Genomic DNA, 27855 nt, shown 5'->3' with positions numbered 1-27855 from the left:
AACAAAAAGTTACTCGAACCATGGCGGTCGGAACAAAACAAAAAGTTACTCAAACCGTCCACACTTTTCTTCATGTCTATTCATTGAAAAGACACTAATACGTACGTCTGTATGTCTCTGAGTTGAACAATTTGTCTCACATACTTAAGGTGTTGTTACATTTATTTTACAATGTTTACCTTGTTACAACAAATACTATATTTGTTTTTCAAAGAAAGTTCAACAAGTCAGGTAAATTTGAATTCGTTGAAAAATATTTCATTACTATAATTATGTCGTTCATTCATTTTCTGTACCGCTTATCCGTACAAGGGTCGCGGGGGGTGCTGGAGCCTATCCCAGCTGACTTCAGGCCAAAGACAGGGAACACCCTGAATTGGTGGCCAGGCAATCGCAGGGCACCAGGAGACAAACAACCATTTACGCTCACACTGGGGCAATTTTAGAGTGTCCAACCAGCCTACCATGCATGAATGGAATACCCAGAGAAAACCCACACAGCCCTGCGGAGAATGTATGTATAATTATGTATGTGTGTGTGTATATATATATATATATATATATATATATATTTATATATATATATATATATATATATATATATATATATATATATATATATATTATATATATATATATATATATATATATATATATATATATATATATATATATATATATATATATATATATCAGCAACACGCTTATTTATTTATATATTTTTTATTTATTAACTTATTTATTACCTATCTATTTACGTCTAAAATGTATTTTCCTGTATCTGCATTCTCACATTCTTGCTACTGTGACAATAAAATTCCCCGAATACGGGATGAATAAAGTTATCCAATCCAAACATGCAAACTCCACACAGGTGGACCGACCAGGATTTGAACCCAGGGCCCCAGAGCTGCGAGGCACTAACCACTCAACCACCGGTCTGCCCTCACATAAAAAAAGTAGTCAAATAAATTGAATTTCATTGATGCTTTATTGTCATTATATCAATATAATGATATTTAAAGCTTCACCCTCAAGTGCATAAATAACAATAAACAATAATAATAAATATATGTCCATTTGGATCATGATACAAAATAAGAATAGGGAAGTACAAGGACAATTGTGACTTTTGTTACGCACCAGCAGGCATGAAAGCCTCACACGCCTTCACGCACGGAAGAAATATTTGCATGGATTGTGCAAAATATCAGATTAGAAGTGAAGCTGCTCGCCGATGCTGGGGTGGGACGGCAAGCGTGTGAGCGTGAACGACAGGAAGGTACGTGCGCATCAACACGTATGTATCTCCGTCTTCGTGTCATCGGCTTCGAGACGACAAAGAACTCACTTGAAGGCTCTTAATAGTTCTTGCATTGAGTCTGTGAGTGTATTTCTGTTGTCTAATTTGTGTGTGTGTGCGCGTGTATGTAATTTATCGTCCAATAGATCCATGGATCTTCCACATGGAGAGGATTTCTCCACCAAGGACCCCCAGGATGACTACGAAATCCTTCAGAGACTCGGATGGGGAACCTACGGGGAAGTTTACAAGGTCAATTGATATGTTTTCAAGTTTTAGTATTTATTGCAAAGTTGATATTAGTCATAAATGCAAGGCGGGAATAGTTAAAACCCAAAAATAAGAATGTTAGATGGAATTAGTCTGTCTTTTTTATATAAGTTAAGTATTGATATGTGCTGGCGGTTCTTGTGTAGATTCAGTTTCTCATTGAAGAAGATTGGGGCTCTTTGTAGGCGGACATTTTGCTTTTGTGTGGCTTTGCAGGAGGAAGTGGTTTTAGTGAGAACTGAAAGCATTCCACTGCACCTGAGCCCAAGCATGTTATAAAACATAACAACTTTTGTTCAGACTAAAATCATACAAGTAACTACCGTATCTATTGTGCATTTACAAAGACAGGCATATTAACTTCCTTATGATATTGACCCTTATCATGTGCTTTTGATTTATATCTCAGAAAAACCCCGTGCGATGATTTTTCTTAAGATTTTCCCTTCAAAGTAACACATTTGTACTCCCTATTAAAACCATGAATATGAAAATTGTGAATCAGGAGGCGGCTTATACGCGAGAAATTGTAATATTTAAAAAAAAATAGGCCAATTTTAAGGATGCGGCTTATATGCGAGTAATTGTAAAATTCTACAATTTTAGGCCGATTTTAAGGATGCGGCTTATACGTGAGAAATTGTAAAATTCGACAATTTTAGGCCAATTTTAAGGATGCGGCTTATACTCGGAGCGGCTTATATACAAATAAAAACGGTATTTTGAGCGTCTACGTCTAGCCACGAGTGTCATTTTAAAGACTTATTCCATATTTTCTGGCTATTTTCAGTTCTCACAATTAGCATAGCTGGATAGAGTACATCAGGGGTGTCAGACTCAGGCAACGTTAACGTCAACTCGATTTCATGTGGGCCGGACCATTTTAGATATAATATTTAGTTTTTTTTATAAATGGATTAAAAGAACTGGATTAAAAGCCAGGAATATTCAGTTGTTTTATAGATCTAAAACAATGTTTATTTTAGCTTTTTTATATATATATTTTTAGATTTTACAAAATTATTTTTGAACTAAAAACACAGAAAAAATGGATTAAAAAAATACAATTATTGATATAAAAGGGGGAAATCAGGAAATTTAATATACATCTATACTCTTTATTTTAATTTGATCCTAAAACAGAAAGTCGGCACCCATGATTTACTTTCCCGGGCCACACAAAATGATGCGGCGGGCCAGATTTGGCCCCCAGGGCGCCACTTTGACACATGTGGACTACATTAATTAGTATTTTTCAACCCTTTGCCATTTAATTTGTACATATTTATAGAAACCACCCCTGCAAACTCAAACAAAAGTCTAACGACCCTGAAAATTTCACTATTGTGCATCAGGAACCAAAATGGCTTCAATAAAATATAAAAAACGAAAAAGTCACACCAGATTTTCTTCACCATCAACACGTTTTAATTTCTGTCCAGGCTCGTAGCAAGCAGAGTGGCGACCTGGCAGCCATTAAGCTCATTAAAACAGAACCAGGTGAGACTGTTGTTCTTTTCACATTGTTTTTTAAGTATTTAATTTGGTGACAAACATCCATCTGTTCATCCCCAGGGGACGACTTTTCCACCATCCAGCGTGAAATTCTCATTATGAGAAGCTGCAAACACGTCAACATTGTGGCTTATTACGGCAGCTACATTGGGTAAGACTGCGCGGGCACCTAGCGGGTTACGCTAATAACCATGATCTTAATTGATTTACGCGCAGGGCCAACAAACTGTGGATCTGTATGGAATTATGCGGGGGAGGCTCCTTGCAGGATGTCTACAGTGGTAAATGACAAAAACGGATTTCAAAAAAACAACGCGTAGCGTTAGCATTTGATCTCAGATTGTATTTTATAACAATCATTTTGTTCCATTTGCATTTCGCAGCGACTGGTCCTCTGTCAGAAGCTCAGATTGCGTATGTCTGTCGGGAGACGCTACAGGTTATTACAAATATGATGGTTTTTAAGAAATAATATCAACGCTAACATGTGTGCATGTGCGACCAGGGTTTGGACTATCTCCATGGCCAGAAGAAAATGCACCGTGATATCAAGGTGGACACCATCATTGACGTTGATAATACCGCTTATAGACGTTAAGTATCATGTTATAATGTGTATGCATATTGATTTGAATGCCTTAGTCTTTTGTACCGTATTTTCACGACTATATGGTGCATCGCATTTAAAGGCGCAGTGTCAGTAACGAGTGCTATTTCTGTATTTGACACACACAAAGGACGCGCCGGTTTTAAAGACGCAGCCAGGCATGGTAAAACATACACCAGCTTAAACATACGGACACATGCTAAAAACACGTTTTTAAAAAGGCAACGGAAGCAAAACTGAGTTCGGTTGTACTTTATTTAGCCATTTTACAATGTACTCACGTCATCATCACCCACAAATCCATCAAAGTCCTCATTTTCTGTGTCCGAATTGAAAAATTGTCCAAATGAGTCATCGAAAACGCTGAGTTTTATACGTTTGTCCAGGCGGCCACAATCCATTCGCTATTAGCTAGTGTAACTAGCCCGGCGCTGCCTGCGACCCTTCGTAAAGCTGTGTTGATGTCGATGTCCACGCCACAATCCATTCGCAAATAGTAGCTAGCTAGTAGCTAGCGTAACTAGCCCGGCGCTGCCTGCCTGATGTCCACGCCAACATCTAGCGGCAGGATTTCTTTTGTAAATCCAGCCGGAATGACGGCGAGCACCAAATTAGTGGGCTCGCCGTTATAAGAACTATATATCCCAGCAGTCACTGCGCAGTACTTTTTCTACGGGGAAAATAGTAGAGTCGGGGGCTGCTTACCGTAGTTGTGAGAGCTGGCGCCCTGTCTATTTTGGAGGAAATTTAAGACTTGTAAGTGCGCCTTATAGTCGTGAAAGTACAATATATACTGAATTTACCGATATGTAGTTGTTTGTCTCAATGATAATGATGAATGTCTCTATAGATCTGAAGATTGTTGTTTTGTGTTCATATAATACTTTACAAATGTGTGTTTTTTCCGTGTGTAGGGCGCCAACATCCTTCTTAACGAGCACGGCGAGGTGAAGTTGGGTAGGTGAAACGCGCCATAAACGACAGTTCTTCCAAAAGGATTTAAAAAAATGTCTTCTGTCTCGTAGCCGATTTTGGAATCTCCGCCCAAATCACGGCCACGCTGTCTCGCCGCATGTCTTTCATCGGGACACCCTATTGGTGCGTTGACTATCTGGATTTTAAAAAATAAATAAATCCAGGTTGGAAAATTGTTTTACCCTCCGACCCTCAGGATGGCGCCAGAGGTGGTGGCGGTGGATGTGAAAGGTGGCTACAATGAGTTGTGCGATATTTGGTCGGTGGGCATCACGGCCATCGAGCTAGCAGAGCTCCAGCCACCCATGTTTGAACTCCACCCGCTACGGTATAACAATATGCAAATAAAACAATAACCAAAAATGTCATTGGAATAATAATAATAACTATAATGTTTTCTGTTTTCAAGCTTCCTGTTTCTCTTGTCGAAGAGCAGCTACCAGGCTCCCAAACTTAAGGACAAGACAAAATGGTAGCGTTCAAATTCTACATCCATTGGATCACATATGTCAAAGTGGCGGCCCGGGGGCCAAATCTGGCCCGCTGCATCATTTTGTGTGGCCCGGGAAAGTAAATCATGAGTGCCGACTTTCTGTTTTAGGATTAAATTCAAATGAAGAGTATAGATGTATATTACATTTCCTGATTTTCCCTCTTTTAAATCAATAATTGTCATTTTTTAATCATTTTTTTCTGTGTTTTTAGTTCAAAAATCATTTTGTAAAATCTAAAAATATATAAAAAAAATCTCAAATAAACATTTTTTTAGATCTATAAAAAAAACTGAGTATTCAGGGCTTTTAATCCAGTTTTTAAATCCATTTATATACAAAAAATCTAAATATTATATCTAAAATGGTCCGGCCCACGTGAAATCAAGTTGACGTTAAAGCGGCCCGCCAACCTTTTATGACCACTAGTCAATTTCATGTACAGACATGCATGTTTTCTTACATGCTGTTCCAGTAATGTCAAGTGTATATTTTACATAGGTCATCCATGTTCTACACTTTTGTGAAGGCTGTGCTGGTGAAGAACCCAAAGAAGAGACCAAGCGCCTCCAAGATTCTCTCAGTCAGTCACATTTTTAACATTAGAAAACATTTTTAAGTCTGAGAACTGCACATTTTTAGCTTGCACTAAAACACCATAGATCCAATACTATTCAAATGCGAAATGAAAACTTTCAAATGAAACTGTAACAATATCTGATGTGTACTCCAGCACATATTCTTGAGCCAAGAAGGTCTGTCCCGGGAGGTGATTCTGGACCTGCTAGAGAAATGTCAGCACCCTCAGGATCTTCAGTTCTTCCCCCAGGGGACTGATGAGGATGAAATGGAGGTGAGGCTTTTGAAAACTGCATCATTGCAATAATTTGACTTAGAAACTGCTTCCATTGACCCTTACTAGTATCTTAAACCTGACTGCCTTATCATGTTAATGTGTTTTGTTTGTGTGTGTTCAAAGATGAATGTGCCTGGATTGTTGAAGAGGATTCTGTCCATCAACATCCAAAACTGGGCTGACAGGAGACATTCCAAAAAAAATTGTAAGACAACGCACTTAAAATCAATTACCCCAACAGAAATTCGATGTTGACAATAGTTATATATACAATAAGATCATACAAATGTTTCAATGGACTTTATTAAGTACATCTCAACAGAAATTTGACTCCATGTGTGGTCAGATTGCAGCTCGGTACCAAATCTGACATCTCTGATGCAGAAACAGTTCTTACAAAGAATTAGAATCACCTGAACAGGGACTTGAACCCTGGACCCTCAGATTAAAAGTCTGATGCTCTACCGACTGAGCTATCCAGGCTCTTATTGCTAAATAGAACCAGCAAAACTCATGTAATTCTAGAATTGTGCACATTCCTATGTGTGAGAGCAGGTGGATAGTAGGCTATGCAAAACTTGCAAGTGTTTGCGTTAGAAATTAACTGACTGGATCTTAAAATGCAACTCAACATAAATTTGACTTGCATCGCCTGAACAGGGACTTGAACCCTGGACCCTCAGATTAAAAGTCTGATGCTCTACCGACTGAGCTATCCAGGCTCTGGTAACCTGCTGGAGTCAGCAAAATTTACGCAATGCTAGATTTAACCATGGTTCTACGTAAGAGAGATGGTTGATAGTCGTCTATGCAAAAGTTGCATGTGTTTGTATTAGAAATTAACTGACAGGCTTTTAAATCACAACTCAACAGAAATTAGACTTGCATCGCCTGAACAGGGACTTGAACCCTGGACCCTCAGATTAAAAGTCTGATGCTCTACCGACTGAGCTATCCAGGCTCTGCATTCCACCCAGAGTCAGCAAAATTCATGCCATACTAGACTTTACTACGCTCCTGAGCAATTGGATAGTAAATTATAGAAATGATGCAAGCATTTGCATTAGAAATGATCTGACTGTCTCTTAACTTGTACCTCAACAGAAATTTCAGTGCATTTGTGACCTAATTGCAGCTCTTTAACAAATTGGAGTGTGAGAGTAGTCTCAGATTAAATTTATCCCACAAATAAATAACATCGCCTGAACAGGGACTTGAACCCTGGACCCTCAGATTAAAAGTCTGATGCTCTACCGACTGAGCTATCCAGGCTCTGCATTCCACCTAGAGTCAGCAAAATTCATGCAATACTAGACCTTACTACGCTCCTGAGCAGTTGGATGGTAAACTATAGAAATGATGCAAGCATTTGGATTAGAAATGATCTGACTGTCTCTTAACTTGTACCTCAACAGAAATTTCAGTGCATTTGTGACCTAATTGCAGCTCTTTAACAAATTGGAGTGTGAGAGTAGTCTCAGATTAAATTTATCCCACAAATAAATAACATCGCCTGAACAGGGACTTGAACCCTGGACCCTCAGATTAAAAGTCTGATGCTCTACCGACTGAGCTATCCAGGCTCTGCATTCCACCTAGAGTCAGCAAAATTCATGCCATACTAGACTTCACTACGCTCCTGAGCAATTGGATAGTAAATTATAGAAATGATGCAAGCATTTGCATTAGAAATGATCTGACTGTCTCTTAACTTGTACCTCAACAGAAATTTCAGTGCATTTGTGACCTAATTGCAGCTCTTTAACAAATTGGAGTGTGAGAGTAGTCTCAGATTAAATTCATCCCACAAATAAATAACATCGCCTGAACAGGGACTTGAACCCTGGACCCTCAGATTAAAAGTCTGATGCTCTACCGACTGAGCTATCCAGGCTCTGCATTCCACCTAGAGTCAGCAAAATTCATGCAATACTAGACTTTACTACGCTCCTGAGCAGTTGGATAGTAAATTATAGAAATGATGCAAGCATTTGCATTAGAAATGATCTGACTGTCTCTTAACTTGTACCTCAACAGAAATTTCAGTGCATTTGTGACCTAATTGCAGCTCTCTAACAAATTGGAGTGTGAGAGTAGTCTCAGATTAAATTTATCCCACAAATAATTAAAATCGCCTGAACAGGTACTTGAACCCTGGACCCTCAGATTAAAAGTCTGATGCTCTACCGACTGAGCTATCCAGGCTCTGATATCCACCTATTGTCAGCAAAATTCATGCAATACTAGACTTCCCCACGTTCCCATGTGTGAGAGCAGGCAGTATGCAAAACCTGCACGTGTTTGCGTTAGAAATGAACTGACTGAATCTTAAATTGCAACTCAACAGAAATTTCTGTGCATTTGTGGCCTAATTGGCAGTTCTCTAACAAATTTAACAACTGCATGAGTGAAGTCTCAGATTAAATTTGGATACATTCTGATGCAGAAATTAATCCTACAAATAATTAGCATCGCCTGAACAGGGACTTGAACCCTGGACCCTCAGATTAAAAGTCTGATGCTCTACCGACTGAGCTATCCAGGCTCTGAGTACAAGAAAAATTAACAAAAATGTTATTCGCACATAGTACATATAGCTTTGCATCATATGTTGCCTATGTTGCCTGCTATTTTTTTTCCAAAATGGCCATCTAATAGCCACCCTGTCTGTCACCATGTCACTGTTGTGCGATTCACCTTTCAGTGGAGCAACTGTACTGGCCAAGTCCTGGACAGAAAGAATCCCTATACACAACAGTGAGCTTCAAACCACCCGCATACGTATCCACTACAATATTTATAATAATAATCACAATGCATCCTACATAGCCACTTCTCTATTGATATAATTTTAATGTTTTTCTCTGCAGCTGATGCGTTCAGGAAGCTCACACCGCACCAGCACATTTCCATCTCGGTATGTCCACACCCAGATTCAGTCCGTAATTGAACGTGTATTTAAAATTGTACGGATTTTTGCAGGGAAAACGACTCCCATTCTTCAGACGACGACTACGACGACGTGGAAACGTAAGTGCCTCACCCACCTGTGCAGCCATTTTAAATCACGCTTTGCTTGTTTACCCACAGCGTCATCATGGCAACGGACCAAATGCCCCCTCCGCTTCCCCCCAGGGTAAACAAAAAAAAACCAAGCATTTTTAAGAACCTTCTTCTAAAAATATGTACTAAATATAATGTACTATGTAGACTAAAGTGCGTTCCAGCTCAGAAGAAGTCGTTTGGGTGGACGACAACGGTGTCGTCAAACCGTCGTCGCTGTGCGTCCCCTCGCCCCTCGTCAGGACGTCCAGCGGGACGCAAGTCAGACCATCTTCGCACACGAGATTAATGAGAAACTCGGGTCAGTCGCTTTTTAAAGAGTATATTCAGCGATTGCAGTTCTGGACTTCATTAATTGACTTAGTTTCTATACTATGTGTTTCTACTACGTATTAATACTTTGTATTTTATCTATGCATGATGCAGACCCCGTGTCCTTCCAGTTTGATGACAAAACGGTGGCACTCGGACCTCCCGAGCTGCCCCCGAAAAACAGACGTAGACCCCAACCACCCTCGTCAAAGGTACGGGTTTGGACAAAATTCTTGGTAGGCCTCGGGTTAAGGAAAAAAAAACCCAGAATGGTCGCCCGCCGACGTCACTTGACCCTTCCAGTTGATTATCAAGTTCATTTAATGATGTTTGGTGACATTTTCGATACTTTTGAGAGCGGAGACGACATTTTATGACGTTATCAACTTGAGTCTGATGTTGCTCAAGTCTAAAGTCCTCCCATCATCTGCAGATCTACTTGAAAAGGATCTTCCATGGCTGTCCACTCAAAATAAAGAGCTCCACTACCTGGCAACACCCCGACACAAAAGGTACTATAAAATTATGATCTCTCTTTTTCACTATGTGTGAGCCATCTCTACATCTCTGATACCCACTCTGTAGACCAGCACTTGATCCTTGGAGCCGAGGAGGGCATCTACACGCTTAACCTTAACCGCTCAGAGGCCACCATGGAGCTGGTAGACTTACATTTTTTTTAAATCTTTGCACATTACCGTATTTAGCTGTTTAATATACCCCCCCCCCCCCCATTTAATATACCCGGGTATATTAAACGACGGGTATATTAAATGGCGCACAAACGGGAAGGTACGATCCAATAGGCACTCTTTATGTCGTGACGAGGTGCATCAACATTTTGCAGACTAAAACTACTTACTGCTCAGGTTAAAACTACTTACTGCTGAATAGTCTGACTTGGAATTTTAATGAACTTAAGTATCTATAATGATGCCCCCATGAACACCATACAAATCTTGACAAAAACGCGGAGTTGCCGTTTCATATACCCGGGTATATTAAACGGCAGGGGTATATTAAATGGCGCACAAACGGGAGGCTCAAAAAAGCAAAAATCATTTAATATACCCATGTATATTAAACGGCAAAATACGGTACATTACATTTATTTTCATGGTGCACTGTGCCAGTAATCCCTCAAATACTGCAGATATTGTCGACCACACATGGCCGCGATAAACAAAAAAACGCAAAGTAGGATCACCCCTATTATTGCTACCATACTACCGTATTTCTGGACTATAAGTCCCACCTGAATATTAGTCGCACCAGCCCAAAAATGCATAATTAAGAAGGAAAAGACATATATAAGTCGCACTGGACTATAAGTCGCATTTTTGGGGGAAATTTATTTGATAAAATCCAACACCAAAAAACATACATGTCATCTTGAAAGGCAATTTAAAGTAAAAATAAAATAAAGAACAACAGGCTGAATAAGTGTACGGTATACTAACCTTGTTTCCTCCCATGCAGCTGTATCCCGGCAAGTGCACTTGGGTCTACAGCTACCACAACGTCCTCATGTCCGTATCAGGTACATCTCACCGTCCCTCCTCGCGGACTTGGAGGAACCCGACAAGGAACACATTACGAACCCGTCGTTTGCTTTCAGGTAAATCCTCGCAACTTCACTCCCATTCGCTGAAGGAGCTTTACGAGCGAGCTCGCAGGGACCAGTGGATAGCGGCGTTGCCCTCTCATCGCCTGTTGCCACGGTAACGGCGAACAAAACGCCATTTCTAGCGTGTGTTGCACCTTCCGCCAATTAAAATGTATTTTGGGCCTTTAGGAACTTTGCCGTGACGTGTAAAATTGGTGACACCAAAGGATGTCGGACCTGCTCAGTCGGTACTCACAAACTAACTCAAATACGTACTTTGAACGAGGCCCGTCTTGCGACGCCATCTTGCTTTGGCTTCTCCAAACTACACCGCATTCCCGTGCTGATATTCCATCGAATAATATTCCACTTCTATTTGCAGCTGAAAACTTCCTATGCTGCGCGCTGGAGTCCAGCGTCGTACTACTGCAGTGGTACGAACCCATGAACAAGTTCATGCTCATCAAGGTCAGCAAAATTGTGAAAAAGGTCAAATACTAAGGAGGGATGAAACACTATCATTGCTGTTGTTGTTTTTTCTTAATATAGCATTTCGACTTTCCCCTCACCAACACCCTTCGGGTCTTTGAGATGGTCTTGGACAGCCATCAGGAGTACCCACTGGTGTGTATTGGTGTCAATCGTGGTTCTGGTCCTAATCAGCCGGTCGCTTTGGAGTACATCAACTTAAATGCAAACACTTCCTGGTTTCTTGAGACTGATGCGGGTGAGTCTCTTTCTCTCACAAACTAATTCCTTCGACTTGCATCTATTTTTTACCGTGACCGGACGATTCGCCGAAAGACGTTTCGCCGACGGATGTTTGGCCGATGGACAGTTCCCTGAACGGGATTCGCGCGCTCTCCACGCCCCCGCGTCGTGTGTGTACATGTTTTTCAACCTCGGCCCGTTACAGATAACGTTCATTTAGGAATAACAAGGGCATGTACTGGCTACTACTTTAAACGCAAGGATAAAATAAAAAAAATAAAAAAATGGCAGCACATTGTAGTACATACTTGTATTTAGAAATATGTCCAGCGGGGGGCAGTACATGCCCTTGTTATTCCTAAATGAATGTTATCTGTAACGGGCCGTATATGGCCCGTGGGCCGAGGTTGAAAAACATGTACACAGACGATCCGGGGGCGGGGCGAGCGCACGAATCCCGTTTCGGCGAAACGTCCGTTCGGCGAACTGTCCGTCGGCCAAACGTCCGTCGGCGAAACGTCTTTCGGCAAATCGTCCGAGTACCATTTTTTACTTGTCTTGCCACAGATCAACGCTATCCTGATGCCATGCAAGTCAAGCAGTTGGACAGAAACTCACTCATGGTTCTCTTAGAAAGTAAATGCATGAGTAGATCATCCTCCTCTTTCAGTAATATTATATTTAACCATGTCTCAATCGCTTTTCGCACCCAGGGTCTGTAAATATCGTAAGTCTTGAAGGGGAACTAAAGAGCGGTCAGCCTCACGAGACCACTTTCTCACACGACGTGGAATCTGTGGGTGAGTTACGAAAGCTACGATGTTGATGCAAACCGGATCTAAAAAGTTTTACATCTGGATTAAGTCCGTTTTTTTCCCGTAGTGTATTTGGAGGATACGTTTTTAGCGGTATGGCGGCACGGTTGGCTGAGGACCAAAAGAGGCATCGACGAAGCGAGGGAGGAGATAACTAACCCCAAAAAGATCTTTCGGCTGTTGCATTCTGAAAGGTTTTGGTTTGTTTTGGAAATCGTTTCAAGAGTAGGAAATGACGAGAAAATATCAACTGCCATTCCATCATACGTCTGTGCAGGATGGTCGTCATGGAGACACACCACACCAAGGACCCATCGGGGGTGTCCGACCTGTACTTGTTGGAAGTTGCTGAGAACTTTGTTATGCTGTCTTGATGCTCTTGAGCAAACTACTATGGAAATGCATTGCATCCATGTTGGAATCATTGGTGAAATCTGCCACTGCTGATTTAGTAACCATTGAAGCACTGCCATGTATTAAAGTAACTTAATGTCTGGATGATGTGGCTTCTCTTGGAATATTTTACTCCTTTACAAATATGTAATTTACAGGAATATTTATTTATTGGTAGCTATATATTTGACAAAGGGTCACTATAATAACGCTTTATTTTAACCTTAGATCACGTGTGTACAAAATTGCGCAACAAAATTGGCTGGAATTGACCTATTTTAAATAATAAAAATATATTTTAAAATCGTGAACTAATACACGTTTTATTTAATATTGGTATAAATAATAATATTCGTCAGTAAAATAATATTGCTGTAAAAATCTAAACAAACAATATTGTAGTCCGACTCATGTTGATGACGTCATGATTTGTATTTACTTGAGGATTGACAGGATACGGTGTGGTACAGAAGAGAACCCGAATTTACAAGAAAATAGACACTTTTCCAGTCAGACAGGTACTACAGCAGCTTTCACTCAATTCGGATGCATAGCGTGCCTATTTATAACATGCATTTCTGTTAGGACTGTTGTAAATCGATGCCGAACCAGCCATTGACATCTTAGCTTGTTGCTTTCCAGGTTAGCTAACTTGCTAAAGTAGTAATTAGCTTTCTGCCAGCTGGTCGTGTTCCTAACCACAAAATTACTCCACTTGCTCAATGTCATCCATAAAATCAGGTAATCCACGAGCAAACTTCACAATTGCACATATTTTCGATAAGGCCACGACATGACGTGCTCTGACCTACCGAGGCTGATAGCTGTGTTCTAATTCGTGTATTATAGTACCAAAACCAACTGGTGTACTTTTAGTAAAAAAATAATAATATATACATACATCGTGTGTGTATTGATATTCCGCTTTAGTAACATAAAATCTAGAAATGGTATACTACGACCATCAAACAATCTTCAACCTCAATTTGACTTAACCATGAAACAAATATTGAATGTTTTAATGATGATGATTGTTATTTCAATCCTGTCGCATTTTTAGCCTATGATCTTGGATGGAGTGAGTGTTGAGCCTCAGTGAGATGACTGACCAGGGCAACAACAATAACCACAACATCTCCTGCAATCCCTTCGCTGCGCTCTTCGGCTCGCTGGCTGATGCCAAGCAATTTGCCTCATCTCAAAAGTCTACATCTCGTCCCACAGGACTGCCACGTGAGTCATGAAGGGATGAACAATGTCTCCAAGCTCATAAATACATGTTGAAGAAAGGACAACCACTCATTTTTGGCTTTTTCCACGCTCAGGGGTTGACACTGTTATGATTCATCTAAGACTCAATGATACATATTTAATTCAAATTGGGGCTAGATTTGAAAAAGAACCAGTTCCTGAATATTTGATCCTTAGGGGGTGCCTTGATTCTTTCTGTCTAACTTGGAACCCCAAAACGTGTTTCTTAATTAATGATAAAACTATGGCGTGTTGACCCCTTAGGGGATATAAGCCAAAAATATACCACCACCAATTGAAATGAATGGACCTAAATGGTTCGCCTGCAATCATTTTTGAAAATAATTTAGAGTCGAACTGCTTGTACATCATGAATATAATTATCTAAATTTTCCAAAGTCTTGCAATGTTTCTTTGTTACAAGTTCTACAAGATAGGATAGGATGGTTTTTGACTAGGTTTTGTATGTCCTAAAAAAAGGTCAAATGCTCGATTTGACCACCAGGTGGCAGTCTAACGAGACAGTCAATGAGACAGAAATGAAGAGTTTCACAACTAAGTCACAAGCTAATTTGAAGTCAAATTGAGCATATTTCTAAGTCATTTGTCTGTTTTTAAGGAAGCTTCTTTCTTAAATCAGTATGCACGTCCACGTCGCTCCATAATGGTCTGTGTCATCCTTCAGAAGATGACTCCGGAGAGAGCCAATCAGAGTCTGAGAACTCGGTGTCGGACAGCGTCGACGAAAACGATGACTCGGTGGCAGAGATCAGCAGATCTTTCCGATCTCGGCAAGAACTGTGCGAGCAGCTCAATGTTAATCACATGATCCAACGTATATTTCTCATCACCTTGGACAACAGTAAGAAAATCAAATTGTCTTTCTTCACTCTTTGAATGGCAGACATATAACAAAACAAGGCATAACACACAAAAAAAATGTAAACATATTTTGTATTTTTATTGGAACATACATAGTAGCAATTAAAAAAAAATTCCCCCAGAAAAAAATGCAATGTAGTAAAGCCGCGATAATCGAGGGATTACTGTATGTGTGATGATCTCTATGTAGTCTGGAATTGGCGGGTGATTGGTCCCTGCCATGAGTTTAATTTTCGCAAATCTTGTGGAAATTGGATAGCTGGATGAGCTAGCTCACATGTGTCAAAGTGGCGGCCCGGGGGCCAAATGTGGCCCGCCACATCATTTTGTGTGGCCCGGGAAAGTAAATCATGAGTGCCGACTTTCTGTTTTAGGATCAAAATAAAATGAAGAGTATAGATGTATATTAAATTTCCTGATTTTCCCCCTTTTAAATCAATAATTGTAATTTTTTTAAATCCATTTTTTCTGTGTTTTTAGTTCTAAAAATATACTTTAAAAAAGCTAAAATAAACATTGTTTTAGATCTATAAAAAAACTGAATATTCAGGGCTTTTAATCCAGTTCTTTTAATCCGTTTATAAAAAAAATCTAAATATATCTAAAATGGTCCGCCCACATGAAATCAAGTTGATGTTAACGCAGCCCGCGAACCAACCCGAGTCTGACACCCCTGAGCTAGCTCATTGATATCCCATACCTATTGATTGAAGTGATAGATAATTTGACGTGCCTTTTTTGTCCACATTACGACTTCTAAACAAGGATTTCGGTCAAGGTGAAGTCACATTAACAGTTTGCGGGAACTGAATCATGACTCATCACCCTTGTTTTACAGGAAGTTTCATTTCGGGTCTCCGCACGAACACTGTTTCAGTATGAGTCATTATTCTCAGGAAGGACAACGAAGCCCCAAGTCGTTTATTTTACTATGCTTACTTACACGCAGCATTGACATCAATTTCCTTGCAACACAAATCATTCCAAAATTCTCGAGTTTGAGTTTGATTTATTTAATAAGGGACAGCACATATTAATCAACATATTCATTTTCATGTTAATGAACATATGTAAGATTGTAGCCGAGGGCTAATTTCCATCTTTACATACCTGTCAACCTCTGCCGATAACTGCCCTTATAAATGATTATGATTCCCCTTACAAACCCCCCAAAAACCTTACAAACACCGTACGACTCGTACGAGTCGTACGGTGTTTGTAAGGTTTTTGGGGGGTTTGTAAGGGGAATCATAATCATTTATAAGGGCAGTTATCGGCAGAGGTTGACAGGTATGCCTTTAGTCCCTTGTGTATGTTGAAGATAAACAATGACACATAATAGACACACATTTGTAGCACAGTTTTTTTGTCGTGACTGCAATTTTGTTCATCTATCAGCCAGGCTTTAAAATGATTGGCCAAGAGGTTCAGAGACAGGAGTTCATGTATGCTAATTGCTATTGAGTTCCAGGTATTTGGGAAAGTTGGCTAAATTGATTCTTTATGAAGGGAACTACACAGTCACCTCTAGAGCCAGCCCTTGTTGATGTGGTGTTTTTTCCATTGTATGGCGAATTGTATGTAAACATGCCGTTTTGAGTGAGGAAAAACCTTGAAACATGCGACAACATTTTATCCTTGGGCCTAGGTGATCCTAGTCTGAGAGGAGGGAATGGAATCCCACCTCGCTGCATTTTCCTGGAGGAGATGGCGGCTGACCTGGATGGCCAGGATTGGTTGGACATGGACAACATAGAGCAGGTTGGAAGGCCACACTATATTCTTTGTTTTGGAATATTTTCCTTGGTGGCCATCGAGTTTCACCGCAGGATTTTCAAACATTTTCACACATGATTCCGTTGTATCTCTGATGCAGGCAATTTTTAATCGTCTGCTGCTGTTGGAACCAGGAAACCACCTCATCCCCATGACGTCATGCAGCGGCGCGAATCTGTCGGCGGATCGCGATGCGGGAGAGAAATCCGCCATTCCGTACTTATTTGCTTGTTATCAGAGGGCAAAAGAAGAGGTATTAAAAAAAAATTGGAATCTAGTGTAGTAGACCAATTACCAATAATTTTGCTTTGAATTTATTGTTCCGAATCAATCGTTTAATCTTCAAATCAACTCATCTGTACTCATTTTTTTAGCATCTGAGCATCCAATTTACAGAGGAATAAAACATGACCCAAAATAGATTAGATTAGATAATTTTATTCATCCCATATTCGGGAAATTTCACTGTCACAGTAGCAAGAGGGTGAGAATACAGACAAAGCAAAATATAGAGCAAAACAGAGGACTGCCTAATTTTTGCGGGAAAAAAAATCCAATTATATTAACAGGTTTTTTCCCACATCTCTGTTTATTTAATTGTAAGAAAAAAGAATATTTGAGTTATGAGGTTTTGAATAAAATCATGCAAAGGACTCCTAACATTGACAAATAACTTCAGATTTTTGTACTGCAAAAAACAAACAAAAAAACCCCACCAATGGCATATGAAATGACTTTCGTATTTCACACCAAAAAATGATGGTCCTTATACTCTACTGCAGTGTTAAAAATATTTGATTTTGGCATTTTGATGGATTACTTCTCCATGATTTAGTCACTCTTCTATTTTCCTCAGGTGACCAAGGTGCCGGAGAAGTTGTTACCCTTCTCTGTTCGTTGTAAAAACCTGACCATCTCAAACATGCGCACAGTTCTGCTCACCCCAGAGATTTACGTCAACCAGAGTGTCTACGAGCAACTTCTGGACTTGCTGCTGGACGCTTATAGTAGAGCACGTAAGTTCTGAATTGAATTCCATCCCACCGTAGTTCTTGCGTCCTCACTTTCGTCGGCATTTCAGAGCCAGAGGAGGTGGTCGAGTTTCTGGAGGAGGTGATTTCAGGCTTGCTCTCTGAACAAGAGGTGCGGACATTCGCCGAGGTGATGTTTCCCGTCTTTGACATCTTCCAAGGTAGAATCAAAGACATGGATCTTTGTCAACCCGTCTTCTACTTCTACCTGGACGTGCTTCTCTACTTCAGCCACAATAAAGACATCGCTAAGGTCAGCTTCGCCAGTCCCACCTGTTTGTTTTAAACCAAAAGACAATTGTTGCGCTATTAAAAAAATTCTCTTTTGAAAAATGGGTGTTTAACAAATAAAAGATTGATTTTACACACTTAGAGAAGGTGAATAAATTCAATCACTCGTCTGTTAGGATCTGACAGCCGTTTCTGCCCACCATAAAAAAAATTCAACTCTCTACGTTGCACGGTTTGGACAAACGTAGCGAGAGAATCTTAACATACACCCATAAATCCCACTTTATAGGGATTATAGATTACAGCTATAACCATGTCAAAACTATTGTATCATTTACTAACTATAATGTATATATTTAAAAATGTAGTAACTACTTTAAATACTGTACTCACAGTGAAAATAGTTCCTCTCCTCTTAATATAAATCCTCCCCCCAAAAAACAACTAAATGGGAGTTTTAGTCCAAGTCCTTTGTCTTCTTGTGGCCCTTCGTCCATTGCCCGTGATATTCGAGGGATTACTGTAAAAGCAATCAATTCAATTCAATTCTATTCCAGATATTGCTGGAGCACATTCAGCCCAAAGATCCGGCTAATGGCTTGCTGTACCAGAAGAGCCTTTTGGGAACGGTCTTGAACGTGTCTTGCTTGTTGAAAACACCGGGAGTGGTGGAAGGACACGGCTACTTCCTTAATCCCTCCAGATCCAGCCCTCAAGAGACTAAGGTTCAGGAGGCCAGCATCCATCAGGTGAATACCAAAGATCCAAAGATGTCACGGCAACCATTGGCCTGCCTCAGTGATGACATGGCTCCTCCCCCTTTTTTTTTTTACAGTTTATGGGACAATTTCACGACAAGTTGCATCAAATGTTTAAATCCTTGCTCCAGCGGTCGAGCGAGACTCGCCATCTGCTGCTGTCGTGGTTGGGCAACTGCCTGCATGCCAACGCAGGCCGGGCCAAGATTTGGGCTAATCAGATGCCGGAGATCTTTTTTCAGATGTATGCCTCGGATGCGTTCTTCTTGAATTTAGGCGCGGCTCTTCTGAGGCTGTGCCAGCCCTTCTGCCGGCCGCGTTCCCCCAAATTGCTAACGTTTAACCCCACGTATTGCGCAGTCAGAGATTTACCGGAAGAGGACAGACGTATGCGCAATGTGCATGCGAGAGGTAAATATATGGAGGTGAATTCTCGACTCACATACTGGTTTACCACCACCCTTTCGTTGGTTCGTAGCCATTAAGAATACAGTTGAGTTCAGACTTGGGTATTTTTGTTTGCGCTATGGCAATTATTGTGACCACGGATGGTAGGCCCGGTACGCACTGTGCGGGACAATAACGCTAGCGGTTTAGATTTCCATTGACACTGTGTATGCACCCGTATTTTATCATCATCATTATTGACGTCTATTATCAAAATCCAGTGGCGGTCCGTGCTTTTTCTCGTAGCGCCTTCAACGGGTAAAATCCACTTCCTAGCAGCATTTAATGATTAAATACAAATACTGGAGATTTTCAGACATTACAACTGGGCCGGGGGGTGATTTTCCCAGGAAAAGACAGCGATGGACGTCAATGGTGAAACGGAAAAATTCCACTAAAATGGGGTAAAATCCACTTCCTAGCAGCATTTAGTGATTAAATACAATCAATGGAGCTTTTCAGATATCAGAACTTGGCCCACAATTGAAATATTATTTAGGAATATAGCCATATTTTACTCACCAAAAATCCTTTTTAAATGTACACCAATATCCATCCTCCTTTCTTTCTTCCTTCTTTTATATCGCCATCGAAGCTAATTCTGAAAGTCGAGCCTATCCTGTCGTATTTCTGGCATAGTCCGTCTTAAAAATGGCTTTAAATCAACACAACAATATATTTGCGTGTGCAGCTCGCTCCAAATACACTTTGGTAGCTGTGGCTAATCACTAGCCAATCATAGTTGGTGAAAGCGATGACGTATCCCTACGCCTGCGACAAGGCAATGTGGTGTTGCCAACTTGAAATCTGATTGGTTAAAGCAACAGTCTTATCGACGCTTTTTTAATGCAGCAGAGCCCGCAGAACTGATTGTGAAGGCCTTGAGGCAGATTTCTGACCAGGGCAACAAATAATGGCTGAAATGTGAATGTTTAAAAGCTTCAATATGAAAACACACATCTGGAAGCAGTTCCCAGGGGGAAAGCAATGAAAGGAAGATAACAGACAATTTGGAATTATTTAATAAGTATTGATGGACAAAATATAATATATGATTCAGATATTTCTTAGGCCAGCAGAGAAGGCCTTGAAGGCCCTGACGGCCCGCCACTGTCTAAATCAATTGTAACGCCTCTCCACTCACTAGAAAATAGACAATCGTACACTATTTTGGGAGCCATCTGTCCATTTTCCAGGAGACTTTTCCTGGTCAAATGACGGATCACGACTCAATTGCAGGGCATTTTCCCTTAAAATCAACTACAAATCGAATAAAACGTAGACTGCGTGCGGAATCAAATTTGAGCGCCTGATGAAAATTCCGTTTTTTTGTTAGCGTAGCCAACGGGACAGCTTGTTTTTCCTCTCCACATTCCATACGTGTTTAACAGAGGGTGTTATGGTTCGATATTTTCTTTACGCTCTCTTTTCATGACGGAATAATCAGCCGTGTCCCTCGCCAGGCCTTGACAAGGAAACCTGCTTGACTCCCATGCCTTCCCAACCCATGCAAGAGTCCATGGTGGACTCATATAGCTTGCTGACGGAAAACCTGGTCCTCACACAGCTCACCCTGCATCTCGGCTTTCACAGGTTTGCTTCATTCGAGTCATTTCCCAGAATACGTTGCCGTCGATCGAGGCTTCGTTTCTAGCGGCGCGTGCCAAACTCCGACCCGTCTTGTATCGGCAGACTCTACGAACAGCTGGTCAAGATGAACCAGTCCCTCCACCGGCTCCAGGTGACGTACGAGGAGGCCCACCGCACGCGAAACCCCGTGATGGAGCAGCTGTTGGAGCAGTTTGAGCGCCTGATGATTGTCTTCTTGTCAACCAAAGCTGCCGCCACGCAGCCCGCCATGCTGCAATGCTGCCTTAACCTTCAAGCGTCCACTGCCGCTTTGCTCGTTCAGTTGGCCCTGGGAAACCGGGGCCCCGAACACGTACCTCTCACTTTCCCGCTGCCCTCCTTGCTGAACACCATGCTTTGCTTTGTACCAGGTATGAGAGAGGGGGGATTTTGTTCAAATCAAATCGCCGGGTTAATGCATTGAACGTATTCACGAATAGGTTCGGGGTGCTGTCAGTCACGGGGACACTTATTTCAAGAAAGTAACTGATTAGAATGCTGCTTCAAATTTTCGGTATGGGTTGGGCAGCACCAAAAAATAATAGTCTAACGCACATGTGTCAAAGTGGTGGCCCGGGGGCCAAATCTGGCCTGCCGCATCATTTTGTGTGGCCCGGTAAAGTAAATCATGAGTGCCGACTTTCTGTTTTAGGATCAAATTAAAATGAAGAGTATAGATGTATATTAAATTTCCTGATTTCCCCCTTTTAAATCAATAATTGTAAATTTTTAATCCATTTTTTTCTGGGTTTTTAGTTAAAATCATAAAATCTTTAAATATATTTAAAAAAAGCTAAAATAAACATTATTTTAGATCTATAAAAAAACTGAATATTCAGGGATTTTAATCCAGTTCTTTTAATCCATTCATAAAAAAATATATCTAAATATTATATCTAAAATGGTCCGGCCCGCATGAAATCAGCGTTGATTGATGTTAATGTGGCCCGCGAGCCAACCCGAGTTTGACACCCTTGCTCTAACGCCTACCTGTCAACTTTTCCCATATTTTATACTTTTTTTTGATGATTTCAAATTGTGTACGCCGTATAACAACTTTTGTATGGGAATTTTATTGTAAAAGCCATCTGGTTTTACCCATTTCGGCTCCAATCAAATTTCACGTCACTTTATTTTGGTGGTTTTCATGATGTTGGAGCAAGGACATTTTTTTCACTCAGTACTGGACTGGATAAAAAAAAGTTGGCAAAAGGTTCCATAGGATTACGTTTACTTTATTGCCTTTTTTCTATTTTTTCAGAGTTTTTTGCTGAGAATTTGGGAAATTTTGTCATTTTTCTGCGCCCATTTGCTGATGAGCTTTTGGAGTCTTCTGCCGAAAGTCTGGAGCAGATTCTCAACTTCATTACAGTATTCATGGGGAACGAAGAAAGGTGCTGTAAAAAACCTTTTAAACAAGACACCGAGGCTTCGATATTTGGCCAAATTGAAAATTAAAGCGACTTTCTTTCCCATTTTACGACAGAATGAAGAATCCTCATTTAAGAGCCGAGCTGGCCGAAGTCTTGGAGGCCGTGATGCCCCACGGCATGTCGCCTCTGGCAACCGACACTCCTCAGCCAATCGTCTTCCAGCGACAACGGGTCTTTTGCTCGTATAAATATGCACCACAGCTGGCCGAAGCCCTCATCACTGTGTTTGTAGACATCGAATTTACAGGTAGGTTTTAATTGATTAAATTAGCAGGTGAATGTCATTTTTGGTTGGCATTGCGAGAGCAAAGATATTGGAAATTTGTACCTTGATTGTTTGTTAAAGATATTAACATACCTGTCGACCTCGGCCAATTGCTTCCCTTATTAATCATTGCAATTCTCCTTATTAAGCAATTTAAAAAAACCACTCACATAGGCGCACTTAAATGTTTTAAAAAAATTCACCAAAGTGGACGGGGAGTCCAATCAGTATGCACTAAATTCAAGATTCTGTAGATGTCGCTGTATGACACTGACCGCTTGACTGTCTGGGTACATTGCTTGCTGACACGCTATATTTATGCCGAAATGGGTCAAACGAGATGGCTTTTACAATAAAATTTCCGTACAAAAGTTGTTATACGGCGTACACCATTTGAAATGATCCAAAAATGGATAGAATATGGGAAAACGTATAAATTGAGAGGTATGTATTTTAAAGGGAACAGTTTGTAAAGAATAATTTCCCTTGTTGTTCGTCAGGTGATCCTCATCAATTTGAACAGAAGTTCAATTACAGAAGACCCATGTATCCCATCCTCAAGTGTATGTGGGGCGAACATAACTACAGGGAGAGTATTAAGGTATCCAGATTATACATTGATTTTTTTTTATCATTCAGAGGCAGTTTTTAGCTTTTCAAATACAACCTACCATTATTTTGTCTTCTCAGCATTTGGCAGACTTTGCCTCGAAGAACCTGGAGGCCATGAATCCTCCTCTGTTCCTCCGGTTCCTTAACTTGCTGATGAACGATGCCATTTTCCTTTTAGACGAGGCCATTCAGGTGAGGCCACAAGACAGAACTCTCGTCTCAGAAATCACATAAGACTCAATTTCCAGTTAGATTTTTGAGCCATGCCGCCATAGAATTGAGTTACTATTTCATTTGCAATTGTTTTCAATCTGGAAGTACCTGAGCAAAATCAAGATCCTGCAACTGGAGCGCGATCGAGGCGAGTGGGACGAGCTGGCGCACGATGCCCGACGGGAGAAGGAATCCAACCTGCAGATGTTCGGGCAGCTGGGCCGCTTCCACAACATCATGTCTAACGAGACCATCGGCACGCTGGCCTTGCTCACCTCGGGTCAGTCCGATTCGGGTGGCCATTTTGAATGCCACGATAATAACGTTTGTTTGTTTTCTTCTTCCAGGAATCAAGAGGATCTTTGTCCACCCTTTCCTGGCCGAGCGGATCATCTCCATGCTCAACTACTTCCTTCAGCACTTGGTGGGACCTAAGATGGGCGCTCTCAAAGTCAAGGACTTTAGCGAGTTTGACTTCAAGCCCCAGCAGCTCGTGTACGACATCTGCACCATCTACCTCAACCTGGGGTGCGTATCAAGCTCTTGAGTCCACTTTGTGTCATTTCCAAATACTAAAAAAGGACATCTGGGCATTTGAACAGAGACGAGGAGAATTTCTGCGCCACCGTCCCAAAGGATGGACGATCGTACTCGCCTACCCTCTTTTGCCAAACCATCAGGGTACTGAAGAAAATCAACAAGCCCGGGGATGTGATCGTGGCTTTTGGACTTCTTGCTGATAAAATAAAGGTGACCTTTGACTTTAGAGGAAACCCTTTCCTTAAAATGAGTTTTATGAAGGGGGCATTCTTTGTTCAACTGCTTTGTCGTTATGCTTACGCTTTTAGTCCCACGCGGATCGACAACAAGAGGAGGAGGAGACGTATTTAGATGCTCCCGAAGAGTTTTTAGACCCCATCATGTCCACTCTCATGCTGGATCCCGTTCTTCTTCCTTCTTCCAACGTGACGGTGGACCGCACCACCATAGCGAGGCATCTCCTCAGGTCAGTTGCAATTTTTATTTTTTAGAAAATTTGTGTGTGTATGTTAAGATTCTCTCGCTACATTTGTCCAAACCGTCCAACGTAGATAGTTGAAATTTTTTATGGTGGCCAGAAACGGCTGTCGGATCCTAATAGACGAGTGATTGAATTTCTTCACCTTCTCAATTTTTTTTAATAGCGCAACATTGTCTTTAAGTTCACCGGTCCCCCCCTGCTTGTCATAAATAAATGGAAATCTTGTGAGGCCAAATGATAACGTAAAGTTTCCTTGATGGAGATATTTTTAGCAAGGTATCTAGTACTTCTGGACCAATAATAACCAAGTAGGTTAAAATGGCTCTTTCAATTGTGGATTCAGTAAATATAAAAAAATTACCTGACCGCTATAAAACTAACTACTTTGTAGCGCTTCATTAAAAAGAGTGTGTCCTCATTCCAGTGACCAGACCGACCCCTTCAACCGCAGTCCCCTCACCATGGACCAGATCAGGCCAAACGAGGAGCTGCGACAACAGATCTCGCAGTGGCTAGATAAGCATAAGCAGGAGCGGCTGCAACTGGGAGCGAGCAAGTGACCAGACTTGAACCCCCAATGTGCCTAACGATGACTTCATCCTGGTTTGCTTCCATTTTCTGCCTCTAGAGTCCTCCTACGCCTTTTGTGATGTGCTTGTAGCCACAGATTTGCAAATAATGCCACCTTTTAAATCCTAATACGTACTAGCCTTCATGGAAAAGACTGCTCCATCCGACACAGCCGTTGGACGACGCTCAAAGGTAAATGTGGGAGAAATGGGATTTTGTGGGGGAGAGAAAATCTGGGTTTGAATCCTTCCTTCTGATTGCAAGTCTCTTTTTTGGGCATGTTTAGCATACTTAAATGTTTCAAATCATTGAGCCGAATTTAATATCTTAGGCCTATCAAATGACCTAGCCTAATGTCAAAATTTGCGTTAGTTAGCCTCTCGTGAAAATGACAGCTTTCAAATTATAAACGGCTTCATTTTTGTTCCCTCACTTTGAACCCTGCCGCTTATCAACCATCAAACAGTATATTGATTTTTACAGACTTCTGGAATGCATGCACCGTATTTTCTCGCATATTAGCCATCTCCGCGTATAAGATTTACCCTTAAAATTGCCTTAAAAACAGTTAGATTTTACAATTTCTCGCGTATAAGCCGCCCCCTGATTCCCTATTTTCACCTCCATATTCATGCTTTTAATAGGGAGTACAAATTTGTTACTTTGAAGAGAAAATCTTAAAAAAATGTATTTCTGAGATACTGTAGAAATCGATTGCTGGATTGCACATTCCGAAAGGGTGTTGCCTGCACGTAGACAAATTCAGAAAGGAAGTCATGTGAGCGGTACAACCAGGAAGTGTGTCTGTAGCGGTCTAGTTTGTCATCCCTAGGTAAGATGGCGGCGCCCTGAGCGAGCAATGGCAGGCAGTGGGTGAGTTTTTGTCACGTTTTATGCATTTTTAATGACCATATCAGCCACATTATGGCGTTTGGTCTTTGACACCTTGCAGTTTCGTACATGTCAAGTCTAATTTGTGCGCATATAAGCCGCGCCCTCGATTCAGTCATTTTTTTTAGCGACAAATACGGCCTATATGCGAGAAATTACGGTAAATATCCCATAAAAGTATATGGACACTTCGTTAAAAGTTGTTAGCTTAAAGCCCAGTGCGGCCTATAGGTGAAGTTTTCTCGTTAAATTTGGTAGATGTGGCTTATGCGCCTTTACAGTCCAAAAAATGACAGTTGTTGCAGAACTGTTAGTGACATTTGGCTGCATCAGGTTGTGTGCAAAAAGCAAATAAATAATAAATACAGCAGCTACCGTGCCATGAAGTATTTGCACCCTTCATAATTTAAGTTTTTTTTGTTGCATATTTATCACACACAAAAGTTTCAGCTCATCAAACTCATTTTAATATCACGCAGAGAGAACCCAAGCAAACAAATAGCGAAACAGAAATCTAAAAGTAAACAAATACAGTAAAATGTATTCAGATTTCTTTTTTGACAAAAAATGCTTTGACTTCAAACATGAAAAAGAAACATTTAAATATGATAAACATCTCCAAATCAATAGCAATCCGAAAGTGGGATATACTCATTTTATCGCTACTTTCCGGTTCATGGGAGACTTTAACACTAAAAAGGCTGAGAAAAGGTGAAAAACGTACATAGTAAAATCCATTTTTTTTATTAAAAAGTGAGCAAATACTTCACACCGTTTACCAGCTAAACAAAACTTTTTATGGCTACACATTTTTCTGTGAAACTTGGATCAGAAAATGAGTATATTTATAACCTGTGCTAATACACAGCACTTTTGGTTCAAGCAGCATGCTCAGTGTAGATATGATTAGAAATAAAAACCTATAAAGGATTTTTTTTTTCCATGTATAAGGATTTGACAGAAATCCCCTCCTGAATTTGTGGTGAAAATTTCAACGACAGTTCCGTAAGCACACTTCAGCATTTACTGATAAGGTCAATAAAGATATCATGAAATGAAGAAGGCGGTCAGGAATTGTTGCTTTAAAGAGCACAATTCCTTAATTTCAAATGTGAAAATGCTTTGTTGCCAAGTCTGTGCTTGCTGATGCTTAAAAAAACATCTTACCTAAAAAAAAAAAAACAGTAAATTACGCATACCAATGTATGTATCTAGACTAAGAGGTGCTGAACACTCATTTGGTTATTAGTGGTTATGTCTATTTACTAACATAGATTATTTATCATTCATGTTTTCTATTGATTCCAATGGCTTTTCATTTAATATGATCAGTGTTTATTTCAGCCATGGCAAAAAAAAATACAATCAAGTATAATATAATGATGAGGTTGTCGAATGTCTATTTTTTTGCCAGTAAGTGTTAATTGTGATCAAATTTTTCAACTTCTTAATTGCCCTTTAAATCTTTAGCAGTTTATTTGTCACTGGCTGTATTTTAAAAGGAGTTTTGATCAATTTTATTGACATGAGAGCAACTCATTTTCACTTTTGAGAAGGAAGAGATTTTAATGAGTGAAATAAATTAGATATATGGTTGTATAATCCAGGACTAAAAGGTAAAAGGTGTATATGATGGTTCAGTAAGCCTGTGCTTTATGTTAAATTTACTAGGTTGGGAAAAAATGGTATATTTTGTTTATTGTACAATTTTACTTTGAGTGTACAGTATGATTTAAAAGAAATAATAAAATCGATTTGTGTTCAATCGCTCTGGAAATTGGTTGGATTCATTTATTATATTTTCTGATTATAATTCAATAATGTCTGAGTGAAATTTGCATTAGTTTAGATTTTTATTTATTCATAGAATAGATTATAAATCATGGTTAGCAATGATAAAAAATAACATTCAACAATCTTTTTTAGTA

The 27855-nt window shown here is 40.3% G+C and overlaps 2 protein-coding genes and 8 non-coding genes across 15 annotated transcripts; 2 read left to right on the top strand and 8 right to left on the bottom strand.

Annotated features, from left to right (window-relative positions):
- The first annotated feature begins 957 nt into the window (after positions 1–957).
- map4k1 (mitogen-activated protein kinase kinase kinase kinase 1) lies at positions 958–13022 on the top strand. 4 transcript variants are annotated; one of them, XM_077612016.1, is made up of 31 exons: positions 958–1282; positions 1450–1555; positions 3016–3073; positions 3149–3239; positions 3305–3369; positions 3472–3527; positions 3594–3641; positions 4610–4652; positions 4721–4793; positions 4867–4998; positions 5080–5142; positions 5663–5744; positions 5895–6014; positions 6141–6222; positions 8722–8774; positions 8888–8934; positions 9000–9047; positions 9108–9153; positions 9228–9381; positions 9507–9604; positions 9826–9904; positions 9978–10054; positions 10872–10932; positions 11011–11113; positions 11188–11246; positions 11381–11466; positions 11548–11725; positions 12277–12345; positions 12423–12509; positions 12592–12718; positions 12802–13022. In XM_077612016.1, exons 2-31 carry the CDS (start codon positions 1454–1456, stop codon positions 12896–12898), a joined length of 2484 nt encoding a protein of 827 aa, XP_077468142.1. In that variant the 5' UTR covers positions 958–1282; positions 1450–1453; the 3' UTR covers positions 12899–13022. The 4 variants fall into 4 exon arrangements, with proteins under 4 accessions (XP_077468142.1, XP_077468143.1, XP_077468141.1 ...); XM_077612017.1 differs by having other exon boundaries at positions 1252–1300; XM_077612015.1 differs by lacking the exon at positions 958–1282 and adding an exon at positions 1287–1384.
- Positions 6428–6500, bottom strand: trnak-uuu (transfer RNA lysine (anticodon UUU)). The gene has a single exon. It is a non-coding gene; the product is annotated as a tRNA-Lys (tRNA).
- Positions 6667–6739, bottom strand: trnak-uuu (transfer RNA lysine (anticodon UUU)). Its single transcript has one exon. It is a non-coding gene; the product is annotated as a tRNA-Lys (tRNA).
- trnak-uuu (transfer RNA lysine (anticodon UUU)) lies at positions 6906–6978 on the bottom strand. The gene has a single exon. It is a non-coding gene; the product is annotated as a tRNA-Lys (tRNA).
- Positions 7217–7289, bottom strand: trnak-uuu (transfer RNA lysine (anticodon UUU)). Its single transcript has one exon. It is a non-coding gene; the product is annotated as a tRNA-Lys (tRNA).
- Positions 7528–7600, bottom strand: trnak-uuu (transfer RNA lysine (anticodon UUU)). Its single transcript has one exon. It is a non-coding gene; the product is annotated as a tRNA-Lys (tRNA).
- trnak-uuu (transfer RNA lysine (anticodon UUU)) lies at positions 7839–7911 on the bottom strand. The gene has a single exon. It is a non-coding gene; the product is annotated as a tRNA-Lys (tRNA).
- Positions 8150–8222, bottom strand: trnak-uuu (transfer RNA lysine (anticodon UUU)). Its single transcript has one exon. It is a non-coding gene; the product is annotated as a tRNA-Lys (tRNA).
- On the bottom strand, positions 8490–8562 carry trnak-uuu (transfer RNA lysine (anticodon UUU)). The gene has a single exon. It is a non-coding gene; the product is annotated as a tRNA-Lys (tRNA).
- A 328-nt stretch (positions 13023–13350) lies between the features above and the next one.
- Positions 13351–27704, top strand: ube4a (ubiquitination factor E4A (UFD2 homolog, yeast)). Of its 3 annotated transcripts, XM_077611851.1 has the most exons (21): positions 13358–13435; positions 13560–13658; positions 13978–14150; positions 14854–15030; positions 16699–16811; positions 16927–17079; positions 17683–17842; positions 17908–18110; positions 18646–18837; positions 18924–19257; positions 20757–20886; positions 20986–21293; positions 22184–22316; positions 22409–22602; positions 23121–23221; positions 23311–23424; positions 23551–23725; positions 23793–23973; positions 24048–24195; positions 24294–24451; positions 24891–27704. In XM_077611851.1, the coding sequence occupies exons 3-21, from the start codon at positions 14018–14020 to the stop codon at positions 25024–25026; spliced, it is 3243 nt and encodes a 1080-aa protein (XP_077467977.1). In that variant the 5' UTR covers positions 13358–13435; positions 13560–13658; positions 13978–14017; the 3' UTR covers positions 25027–27704. The 3 variants fall into 3 exon arrangements, with proteins under 3 accessions (XP_077467978.1, XP_077467976.1, XP_077467977.1); XM_077611852.1 differs by lacking the exon at positions 13560–13658 and having other exon boundaries at positions 13351–13435; positions 14857–15030; XM_077611850.1 differs by lacking the exon at positions 13560–13658 and having other exon boundaries at positions 13351–13435.
- Positions 27705–27855: the final 151 nt, after the last annotated feature.

This window comes from Stigmatopora argus, chromosome 10, assembly GCF_051989625.1.
Source record: "Stigmatopora argus isolate UIUO_Sarg chromosome 10, RoL_Sarg_1.0, whole genome shotgun sequence".
Lineage (NCBI taxonomy): Eukaryota > Metazoa > Chordata > Actinopteri > Syngnathiformes > Syngnathidae > Stigmatopora > Stigmatopora argus.
The sequence above is the reverse complement of the archived record's forward strand: the minus strand, read 5'-3'. Positions and strand labels throughout refer to the sequence as shown.

What these genes read in the sequence shown, in the direction of transcription:
- map4k1 (XM_077612016.1), top strand. Translation starts at nt 1,454, where the DNA reads ATGGATCTTCCACATGGAGAGGATTTCTCCACCAAGGACCCCCAGGAT. An exon ending in CTGATGAGGATGAAATGGAG is followed by an intron (nt 6,015 to 6,140) that starts GTGAGGCTTTTG and finishes GTGTGTTCAAAG; the next exon opens with ATGAATGTGCCTGGATTGTT. An exon ending in GAGATTAATGAGAAACTCGG is followed by an intron (nt 9,382 to 9,506) that starts GTCAGTCGCTTT and finishes TGCATGATGCAG; the next exon opens with ACCCCGTGTCCTTCCAGTTT.
- ube4a (XM_077611850.1), top strand. Translation starts at nt 14,018, where the DNA reads ATGACTGACCAGGGCAACAACAATAACCACAACATCTCCTGCAATCCC. An exon ending in TCTCATCACCTTGGACAACA is followed by an intron (nt 15,031 to 16,698) that starts GTAAGAAAATCA and finishes CCTTGGGCCTAG; the next exon opens with GTGATCCTAGTCTGAGAGGA. An exon ending in AGGAGGCCAGCATCCATCAG is followed by an intron (nt 18,838 to 18,923) that starts GTGAATACCAAA and finishes TTTTTTTTACAG; the next exon opens with TTTATGGGACAATTTCACGA.